At 45.9% G+C, this 11,876-nt stretch overlaps 1 protein-coding gene across 1 annotated transcript in view; it reads right to left on the reverse strand.

The window, feature by feature from the left end:
- The window catches only part of LOC125994758 (multiple epidermal growth factor-like domains protein 9), a 67,602-nt gene extending 56,148 nt beyond the window's left edge, over positions 1-11,454 (reverse strand). The window contains exons 1-2 of the mRNA XM_049764268.2: positions 10,823-11,454; positions 2,271-2,475 (exon numbers count right to left, since the gene is read on the reverse strand). Of these exons, the coding sequence (XP_049620225.1) occupies positions 2,271-2,475; positions 10,823-11,318 (701 nt within the window). The 5' untranslated portion in view covers positions 11,319-11,454. The remainder of the gene's footprint in view (positions 1-2,270; positions 2,476-10,822) is intronic.
- Between the last annotated feature and the right edge of the window lie 422 nt (positions 11,455-11,876).

Consider the following 11,876-nt stretch of genomic DNA (forward strand, 5'->3'; position numbering starts at 1 on the left):
TCGATGTAAACTCATGTCACGCGAGGAGCAGGTCCACTCGCCATTTCTTATTAAACGGCAACAATAAGGTATTACCCTATAAGAGCATTCGAGAATGTTGAATGTATGAGAAGTCGTAGTGCTCTCAGTGATATCCTAATACAGGGGTCACCAACCTTTCTTAAACCGAGACCTACTTCCTGGGTAATGATTAAGGCAAAGGGCTACCAGTTTGACACACACTTCTGAAATAGCCAATTTGCTCAATTTGGCTTTTACTATGTGTTATTATTGTCATTTCCAGTTCACATGTAAGTGTGATTTTAACAACTATAGCAAAAATACAGTCAAACCTTGGTTTTTGAACACAATCCGTTCCAGAAGGTGGTTCGAGAAGCAAATCGGTCGAATTCCGAATCAATTTTTCCCATTACGAATGCAGTGGAGCTTCGGTTTTCGACCACAATCCGTTCCAGAAGGCAGTTCAAGAAGTAAATCGTTCGAAATCCAAATCATGTTTTCCCATTACAAATAATGGAATAAAAATCAATCCGTTCCAAGCAAAAAAAAAAAAAAAGTTTTTTAAGCATTTGTTCATTTGCGCATTTTTGTCCGATCACGCAACTGCAGCGCACCGCCGAACGCGCAACAGTAGCGCGCCGCCAATCGCGCAACTGCATCGCGCTGGTCGCATTATTGTGACAGAGCGGTCGCTAAATGTTAGAAAATATTTTTAAAGTCCTAATGGACTTTCCAAAATTTAAGTGGACCTCAGTGCGCAGGGAGCTTAATTTGGTCCGATCGCGCAACCGCAGCGCGCCGGACGCTCACTGTCACATTGCTTTAGGAGCGTCTTTGTGTTTTAGGATGGCTTTACTGCTCCCACTTGCTTCCTTTGGAGGCATGTCTAAAGTAATAACGAACGGAGTCAGTTGGCATGCGGGTCCTCTCGGGTCATCTCGCGGGGTTCGACAACCGAATTTTGTCCGACATCCGAAGCAAAAAAATCTCGAATTTTTTGTTCGAATACCGATTTGTTCGAGAACCGGGACGTTCGAAAACCGAGGCTCCACTGTAATGGAAAAAAAAAAAATCCGTTTCAAGACTAAAAACCCCCGCCTTTTTTAAGCATTTTTAAATTTCCGCATATTTGTCCGATTGCGCAACTGCAGCGCACCGCCGAACGCGCAACCGTAGCGTGTTGCCCACTGCGCAACTGCACCGCGCTGGTCACATTATTGTGACAGAGCGTCGCTGAAATTTATAAAATATTTTTAAAGTCCTGATGTACTTTCCAAAATTTAAGTGGACCTAGTAAGTGCACAGGAAGCTTAATTTTGTCCGATCGCACAACTGCAGCGCACCGCCGAACGCGCAACTGCACCGCGCTGGTCGCATTATTGTGACAGAGCGGTCGCTAAAATTTAGAAAATATTTTTTAAGTCCTGATGTACTTTAAAAATTTTAAGTGGACCTAAGTGCGCAGGGAGCTCAATTTGGTCCGATCGTGCAACCGCAGCGCGCCGGGCGCTCACTGTCGCATTGCTTTAGTAGCGTCTTTGTGTTTTAGGATGGCTTTACTGCTCCCACTTGCTTTCTTTGGAGGCATGATTAGGGGTTAATACAATCCTCAAAGTAATGAAAATACAATAACAACGGAGTCAGTCGGCATCTGGGCCGCGCTGTCGGGTTTTCTCGGGTCCTCCCGGCTCATCACGAACGACCTCCGAATTTTGTTCGACAACCGAAGCAAAAAAGTCTAGAATTTTTTGTTCGAATTCCGATTATTTCGAGAACCGGGACGTTCGAAAACCAAGGTTTGACTGTAAAATAAATAGATGCAGCTCACTGACAAGTGCCGCTATTTGAGCTAATTTTAGAACAGTCCTGCGGGCGACTCATGCGGTCCTCAAGGGCGACATGGTGCCCGCGGGCACCGTGTTGGTGATTCCTGTCCTAATAGAATAGATCCACCCCTCTAATCTCCACATTCATAACCAAAACAAGCAAAAAGCGGAAGAAACCATTTTTCTTTTTGAGCGAGCACAAGAGCGAGATAGAATCTGTGCACTGGACTTAGGCTAGGTTTACACTGCAGCTCAATTGCAATTTTTTTTTTACCTTGTTTTCATATGATCACTCATCCACACACATTTGACCTGGTCGACACCAAAAGCCTTCTTTTGGGCAGGGTTTTTGTAATGTAAATGAGTACATAAAAAAAAGACTTTTGTAATAAAAAGAAATGTAACGTGTATTGCATAAAGCATTAAAACAGATGAGTACAGTACCTGTCACACAGGTGGCTCACTGCACCAAATGAGTCACAGGTGCACGGGAGGCAGCCGCCAGTGCCATTGGTAAAGTACCCCTCCTCACAGTCGTCACACTGTAGACCACTGTAGCCATCCAGACATGAGCACTGACCAGTGCTTTGGTTACACTCATCTGGATACAAAATCCCCTCTCCTCCGGTGCTGCAATTACAGAATCCCTCTGGGGGGAACAAAGAAACAGGCATGACAACGGGTGAGACAAATAGATGAAAGTGTGTTTGCATGACTCCATGAAATTTACTCCCATTATTTGGTGATTGACTGTGGTGAAAATAAATACATTTATCGTATTGGCCCGAATATAAGACGGTGTCTTTTGCATTGAAATAAGACTGAAAAAGTGGGGGTCGTCTTACATCCGGGGTCTAGACATTATACATTTTTGGACAGTTACGTCACCGCGCCTTAAGTCTCACGTGAGTTACCTTAGCTTATCGCGGTTGTTGGAGCTTGTGCACAGCGGTAAATTAAAAGTTGCCACTATCGACTCCGTGAGTCGTCACCTTACCGTGGTGGAGGGGTTTGCGTGCCCCTATGATCCTAGTTGTCGGGGGCTTCATGCCCCTGGTAAGGTCACCCATGGCAAACGGGTCCTAGGTGAGGGGCCAAACAAAGCACGGCTCACAAAACCCCTTATGACGATTAAGAAAATTGGATCTAGTTTTCCCTCGCACGGACGCGGGTTACTGGGGCCCCCCTCTGGAGCCAGGCCTGGAGGCGGAGCTCGAAGGCGAGCGTCTGGTGGCCGGGCCTTCGCCCATGGGGCCGGGCCGGGCAAAGCCCGAAAAGGAAACGTGGGTCCCCCTTCCCATGGGCTCACCACCTGTGGGAGGGGCAAAAGGGGTCGGGTGCAGTGTGAGCTGGGCGCCGGCCAAAGGCAGGGACCTTAGCGGTCTGATCCCCGGCTGCAGAAGCTGGCTCTTGGGACATGGAATGTCACTTCTCTGGCTGGAAAGGAGCCTGAGCTGGTGTACGAGGCAGAAAAGTTCCAACTAGACATAGTCGGACTTGCCTCCACGCACAGTTTAGGTTCCGGTACAAGCCCTCTCGAGAGGGGCTGGATTCTCTTCCACTCTGGAGTTGCCCACAGTGAGAGGCGTCGAGCAGGTGTGGGTATACTTATTGCCCCCCGGCTGGGCCATAAGATTGGGGGGAAGCAGTGCAACACATTGGAGTTCACCTCGGTGAACGAGAGGTTGTTTGTGTCTATGCACCAAACAGCAGCTCAGAGTACACACCCTTTTTGGAGTCCCTGGAGGAAGTGCTGGAGAGCGCTCCTTCTGGGGACTCCATCGTTCTACTGGGTGACTTCAATGCTCACGTGGGCAGTAACAGTGAGACTTGGAAAGGCGTGATTGGGAGGAACGCCCCCCCCCCGATCTGAGCGGTGTTCTATTATTGGACCTCTGTGCTCTACACGGATTTTCTATAATGAACACCATGTTCAAACATAAGGGTGTCCATGTGTGCACTTGGCTGCAGTTCGATGATCGACTTTGTAGTCGTGTCATCGGATTTGCGGCCGCATGTTTTGGACACTCGGGCGAAGAGAGGGGCGGAGCTGTCAACTGATCACCACCTGGTGGTGGGTTGGCTCCGATGGTGGGGGAAGATGCCGGTCCGACCTGGCAGACCCAAACGCTCTGTGAGGGTCTGCTGGGAACGTCTGGCAGAATCCCCTGTCAAGAAGAGCTTCAACTCCCACCTCCGGCAGAGCTTTTCCCACGTCCCGGGGAGGCGGAGGACATTGAGTCCGCGCCTCCATTGTTGAGGCGGCCGACCGGAGCTGTGGCCGTAAGGTCGTTGGTGCCTGTCGTGGCGGCAATCCCCGAACCCGCTGGTGGACACCGGCGGTAAGGGATGCCGTCAAGCTGAAGAAGGAGTCCTATCGGGCCGGTTTGGCCTGCGGGACTCCGGAGGCAGCTGACAGGTACCGGATGGCCAAGCGGTACGCGGCTTCGGCGGTTGGTGAGGCAAAAACCCGGGCGTGGGAGGAGTTTGGCGAGGCCATGGAGAATGACTTCCGGATGGCTCCGAGGAAAATCTGGTCCACCATCCGGCGTCTCAGGAGGGGAAAGCAGTGCAACGTCAACACTGTTTACAGTGGGGATGGCGTGCTGCTGACCTCGACTCAGGACGTCGTGAGTCGGTGGGGAGAATACTTCGAAGACCTCCTCAATTCCACCTACACGCCTTCCATTGTGGAAGCACGGCCTGGGGACTCCGAGGCGAACTCTCCAATCTCTGGGGTCAACGTCACTGAGGTAGTTAAAAAACTCCTCGGTGGCAAGGCCCCAGGGGTGGATGAGATCTGCCCGGAGTTCTTAAGGGCTCTGGATGTTGTCGGGCTGTCATGGCTGACACGCTTCTACAACATTGCGTGGACATCGGGGACAGTACCTCTGGATTGCCAGACTGGGGTGGTGGTTCCCCTCTTTAAGAAGGGGGACCGGAGGGTGTGTTCCAATTACAGGGCAATCACACTCCTCAGCCTCCCTGGTAAGGTCTATTCAGGGGTGCTGGCGAGGAGGGTCCGTCGGGAGGTCGAACCTCGGATTCAGGAGGAGCAGTGTGGCTTTCGTCCTGGCCGTGGAACAGTGGACCAGCTCTACACCCTCGGCAGGATCCTCGAGGGTGCGTGGGAGTTCGCCCAACCAATCCACGTGTGTCTTGTGGACTTGAAGAAGGCGTTCGACCGTGTCCCTCGGGAGGTTCTGCGGAGGGTGCTTCGGGAGTACGGGGTGCCAAGCCAACTGATAAGGGCGGTTCGGTCCCTGTATCACCGATGCCAGAGTTTGGTCCGCATTTCTGGCAGTAAGTCGGATTCGTTCCCAGTGAGGGTTGGACTCCGCCAAGGCTGCCCTTTGTCACCGATTCTGTTCATAATTTTTATGGACAGAATTTCTAGGCGCAGCCGAGGCGTTGAGGGGGTCCGGTTTGGGGACCTCAGCATTGCGTCTCTGCTTTTTGCAGACGACGTGTTGCTGTTGGTTTTTCAGGCCGTGATCTCCAGCTCTCACTGGAGTGGTTCGCAGCAGAGTGTGAGGCGGTCAGGATGAGGGTCAGCACCTCCAAATCCGAGTCCATGGTCCTTGATCAGAAAAGGGTGGAATGCCCTCTCCGGATCGAGGATGAGATCCTGCCCCAAGTGGAGGAGTTTGTATCTTGGGGTCTTGTTCACGAGTGAGGGCAGGATGGAGCGCGAGATCGACAGGCGGATCGGTGCAGCGTCGGCAGTATTGCGGACTCTGTACCGGTCCATCGTGGTAAAGAGAGAGCTGAGCCAAAAGGCAAATCTCTCAATTTACCAATTTACGCTCCTACCCTCACCTATGGTCACGAGCTATGGGTCGTGACCAAAAGAACGAGATCCCGGATACAAGCGACCGAAATGAGTTTCCTCCGCAGGGTGTCCGGGCTCTCCCTTAGAGATAAGGTGAGAAGCTCGGTCATCCGGGAGAGACTCGGAGTAGAGCCGCTGCTCCTCCACGTATAGAGGAGCCAGATGAGGTGGCTCGGACATCTCATCAGGATGCCTCCTGGACGCCTCCCTGGTGAGGTGTTCTGGGCATGTCCCACCGGTAGGAGACCCCGTGGACGACCCAGGACGCGCTGGAGAGACTATGTCTCTCGGCTGGCCTGGGAACACCTTGGGATCCCCCGGGATGAGCTGGATGAAGTGGCTGGGGGAAGGGAAGTCTGGGAGTCCCTGGTAAAGCTGCTGCCCTCGCGACCCGACCCTGGATAAGCGGAAGAAAATGGATGGATGGATGGATGGATGGATGGATGGATGGATGGATGGATGGATGGATGGATGGATGGATGGATGGATGGATGGATGGATGGATGGATGGATGGATGGATGGATGGATGGATGGATGGATGGATGGATGGATGGATGGTATCGACTGAGTGTGTTGCTGTGATCGTGTGCGTCTTTGACACAAAGTGAGTGTATACATTTCATTGTTACTACTGTCTATTGTTGTGCCGTTTGTCTGATCGTGGTTTGTTTCGTGTGTGAGCCGTTTGATTGATAGCTTCGGCGCGCTCCTTTAAGTTTTCCTCGCATCGTACGAGTTGCCAACTAATGGTCACCAGCAAATATATTTTGTTGTCTCGATGACTTATATTTGGTGTGTTGCCGAGAGTATTTCAATTATGGTTATTTAGTATAGCGGAACCGTTACGCGCAGTTAGTTATGTAATGTGTGCCATCGACTAGTGTTGTGTGACGTCAGAAGTTGAGCGTTGACGTACGTGCTGTATTTCTGTCTGTTGCAGAATCACACACCACACACATACCACACACACACACCCAACACACAATAATCACATTCACACACCCAAAGACTCACCCATGTACACTACACACACCTGCTCACATCCTTATGACCAAACGTGTGCTTATACCCTTTTGCCAGTTTGCCTGTATGCCCCTATGAGCCACAGTGCCTGTTACGTTTTTGCCAAAAATTCAGTAAAGCAATCTAAACTGAACCACGTCTTCCCTCCTGTGTTTTGACCGACACCCGGGGGCGAAAAGAGCACAACCATCCGAGCCAACCCCCTATACCACAGGTGTCAAACTCAAGGCCCAGGGGCCAGATACGGCCCGCCACATCATTTTATGTGGCCCGCGAAGACAAATTGTGCATCGAATTCGTGTCATTACTAGAATTGCAAAATTTCAGAATTGCAGAATTTCACTAAAATTAATATCTTTTTTTTTAGACATTTGACCAGTTTTTACTCATCTCATTTGAAAATGAGTTATTTTTACTGTTTGCATTATTTTATTGCAATGTTTTTCCTTATTCAGATTTGTTTCAACACTACAGTTACAGTTAGACTTCACTTTGATGGTTAATGTAGTTATTGCAATATTGTTGTTTTATCACAGTAGATTGGTTTATTTACATTTCAAAAACCAGAAGTCATTCATTTACAAATGTGATTGCACTTTAGTTTACATATTTAAATGTTCAGATAGTAAGATGTGATAGACAGTTTTTGCATGATTTGAATGAGGCAAAATAACATGCTTTTTCTCTCGAATATATTGTTATAATCATTTGTCTCAGATGTAATCATTTTCTGTATAAAAATTAAATTTGGTGTTCAAAACGTCTTTTTTCAAACTTGAGTCTTGAAAAAGAGGGGGTCGTCTTATAATCAGGGTCGTCTTCCATTCGGGCAAATACGGTACTACAATACAACTCAACCTCATTTATATTGCACATTGAACAACAACTGCAGCTGAAACAAAGCACTTCACATATAACAATGATGTAACTGCAAAGTCAGTAAGAGTTGTAGATTATAACAAATTAATATACAGTAGTAGTAGTAATATACTGTACATATAAAGTAGTTACACAACCATAGAACAGTAACAACAAAGTCAGTCAAAGGCTAAAGATAAAAATGGGTCTTCAAATGAGTTTTAAAAACTGGCAGGGGCCGGGGGCTTCTCTAACATACAAGAGGGAAGGGCCGGCAACAGAAAAGGCACGATCCTCTCCAAGGCTCCGTTCAGTCTCTGCACTTCCAGGAGCATCTGGTCTTCAGACCTGAAGCGTAGGGGTGGAGCAGCTCAGAGAGCTAAACTAGGGCGAGGCCATTTAATGATTTATTTGATTTGGAAACAAATAGATGTACCTCAAAATTAACTCTAAAATGTACTGGGAGCCAGTGAAGGGAGGCGAGAATTGGGGTTGTGTACTTCCTTTTATGAGCTCCAATTAGGAGGCGAGCAGCAGCATTTGCTCAGTCAGACTAGTACAGTGTATAGAGTTTTATCTTCCGATTCTACTCTCAGCGAAATCACTTAAATAATAACATGGAGCCTGAGCTGTTTGGATAAGAACAGATATGAATTTAATCAAAGGGGGGTTAAAAACTATATGCACAATTCCAATGCATTTCAATGGGTGGCAATTATACATAGACTTTTGCGACTTTTCGCTGGACATATTTGGCACAATTCAAGACGGTGTGCTTCACAAAAGAATCTAGGATATGTTAACATGCAGATGACCTTGACAAGCACTCTGTGGTTATCTATTATTTATCTGATCTCAAATTCAGTGCGAAGCGGCGAGTGCAGACCAACACTATCTCACACGTACTTTGCACAGCTGAGGTATCTGTGTACTCAAAACAAAAAACAAAACATACCTAAAGTAATTAGGTAAAATTAAATGTACAATTTCATTTGGATGCTCTAGAATCCAATTTAAATGTTGTAGCTTTTCTCGTGTTATTTGCATTTTTATGTAAGTAAAACAAAATGGCCTGTGGTTATGCAAGCCTGGAGAGCCTCTACTCCCGGGCTCTTTGCTACAGTAAGAGGCACAAGAACTGTCAGCCCTGATGATGCCAAAGAATGTGTGAAATCCAGTTAATGCATATCCCACCTCAAACACACACACAAACACGCACACACACACGCACACACAGACACTGTTTATCATTCTCAAAAACTAGATGTGGTGTTTAGCTACACACTCTGACGTCTATTGGGCTGGACCTGTGTGCAGTGGAAAGAGAAAAGGGGGGTGGGCTCACCTCTCCCCTGTCTCGTTTATCTGTTTGACTGCTGTGACGTGTTGTGGCAGCATGACTGTTATTCAAACAGGGGCGGACCGTTTAGAACAAGTCTCAAAATTCCTCTTGAGACTCACTCGGTATTTTCTTGTCTGCTGCTACCGTGAAAACCAATTTTATTTGTCCTTTTTTCACTAGGCATCAAACTGCAAAAATGTTGGAAGGGAAAAAAGCTTATATGTGTCTGTGAGACCCTTCCATGTGATCGAGGTTGATGCCTTTGTTGATGTGATATTATCTGTCTTTAAAATGGAACAATGATAAGAGCTCAAGAATGCACCAAGCTCAAGCTTTAAGGGTTATGTCACATTAAAGTGCAAGTTTAATTTTGACCACCAGGTCAAACAGATGGCAAGGGGGGAAAAAAAAGCATGATAAAGCTTATTGGCATTACTGAACCGAAAGTATAACTGAGCACAAAGGCTTGGAAATATGTCACACGACAATTCTCGCTTTTGAAGTCTAAATTTGAATTTAAAAAATCTTTTAAAAAAAATAAAAAATAAACGTCTGCAGAACCAGCCCCAAATAACAATTAATGCTCAAGTATTTGTCCTTTTGTCACTATTTTATGCAAATGCTAGAAAATTGAGAAGAAATGTAACATTTAGCAAAACATAAGTGACGTCTGAAAAATATACAGTTAAATATTTGGATATCCTTAACAAGCTCCTTTTCATTAATGAACAAATATAGACACAAGACCAGAGAGGCACGAAAATAATAAAGAGACAAATATTGATCATAACAATGAAAGCAATTAAGAATTACATAGTAATAATAGTAACAACAAGAAGAATTGATGGATGAATTGTGTTTTGAGGGAACATCTCTGGGAAAATTGCAAGAATGGCTACCAGGTGTCGTCATAACCAGTGATGTTGTCTTTTACGGAAGATGTGAAGATGTATCCAAATTTTAATGTTGCTAGGGATTAATGAGTGTCACAGCAAATAGATTTTAATAGATGATGTGAGGAGCCAAAATCAGTCAGAACATGGAAAGAAATAGGCTACATATATTTCTGGAGTTGTTCACTTCAGAAGGAGGTAACAAGGTAACAATTGGGCTTTTTTTCTGTAAACACAGAATATTGAATCAAATATTAGGAGAAAAAAAATGGCCATGTTTTCTTTAAAATTGCTTTGGCAAAATCAGCCTGATGAGCTGATATAAGCAATTTGGATGGTAAAAACAACTAAACCATCTGCCTCACAGTCATCAAAAGATTTATTATCACAACTGTGCTTCTGGCTAGGACTTAATCAAAACTTGCACAGTGCTTGGATAGGGGCCATTGCCATTCCCCATTCAAAGCTTTGGCTGCCTGGCCATTTTTGTTTGGGTGTCCTTGGATTCTACATGTCCCACATCCATGACAAACAGATTTGAATAAAATTTCCCTTAAACATAAATCCTGCTGAGCTGAATGCAATAATGCCATGGGTGTGTGTGGATGCTGTGTGGCTTGACAGACGGGATACCCTCATTGAACAACTGGATCCAACCTTACACTCCCCCCCATTCCCTCCCTCATCCTATACGCTGTAATATGTGGCGCACACTCTTTTATTAAGAGGCCTCATGTAGGCCACGTTAATGTTCACGCAGCAAGGATACCGTTTTTAACAGGAATACATTGCAGTTCACGATACATTAGGATTCCTTGACGGGGGTGCAGCATGCATATCTGATGGGGTCTGCCCATTGTTGTAATGTGCATTATTTGGTCTCTGCGTCAAAAGCACAGTGCGATCGTTCCTCTTCTCGCAGATACGCTGCATAGCAGTGACTGGTTTTCTACACGCCTCTTTGCTTTACGTTTTTAATCACGTGAAAGGAAAACCTTTCAGACAAAATGATCCACTTTCGCTAGTACTGCATTCGACGACACTCACCTTGACTGTTCTCCACTGAGGTAACAGTGGCGATCCTATCTGCCGACCACGCATCGTTGTCTGTCCGCTGAGAAACCATGGACATCATTGTCTGTAGCATTTTCTCCCGGGCAAAGAGTGATGTGTATGCATCAGTAGATCTTTTGCTTAACCTGGAAATCAGCGCCGCGATGTCTTCTTTTGCGCTTGAAATGATCTCGGAGTCGAAATCAGCGGTAGTCGGCTTATTTGGTGCAGAAAGAATTGTATTTTGGGGGATATGGCTAGCTATGCCAATAGCAGAAGACGGTGCTAAAGAGAATCTGCTCTCGGGTAAACGACGAGGCATATCTGTATGAAGGGTCTTCCAGGTGTCGGAGGCTGTGTCTGGCTTCCTGGAGATTGGCGACGCATCGTATAGACTGATGCGAGGTGCAGCTTCAGAAAAATCGATATATACATACAAAATAAATACCACAACCGACGATATGTACATCATTAAGGACGTTAATCCCATATTCAGTTTCAGCTCTCCATGTAAGCCCCAGTAACGGTCTCTCTCAGACCTTTCCCTGAATGGATGCGTACTCCACCATTGATGTCTCCCGGCGCGTACAGTGCTGTTTGTCGCTTCATGAACCACAAGTCATTGCTCTGCAACCTAACCTGGCTCAACGCGCCATGCGCATTTACATCAGCCAATAGAAACTCGAGAAGACCAATGAAAGACCACCCTTGCTGATTGGACGGGCTTTATACCAATCATTTCGAGAGCGCAAAGATCAGCAAAGAAAAAACAAGAATATTTATTTATTTATTTATTTATTTATTTATTTATTTATTTATTTATTTATTTATTTATTTATTTATTTATTTGCTCATTATTTAAAATACTTATATTATATTTAAAATACCTTTATTAAAAAAAATCAAATGTCCCACTACACATTGATAATGAATGAGTGAACATTTCAAACTAGTAACTTTTACATTTGATGCTTAAATTTTAAATCCAAATGAACAACGGACGAAACGTCCATCCTTTTAAACCCATCATGATTTTCAATTCGTCCAA

The sequence above is a fragment of the Syngnathus scovelli genome, chromosome 3 (genome assembly GCF_024217435.2).
Source record: "Syngnathus scovelli strain Florida chromosome 3, RoL_Ssco_1.2, whole genome shotgun sequence".
In the NCBI taxonomy this organism is placed as follows: Eukaryota; Metazoa; Chordata; class Actinopteri; order Syngnathiformes; family Syngnathidae; genus Syngnathus; species Syngnathus scovelli.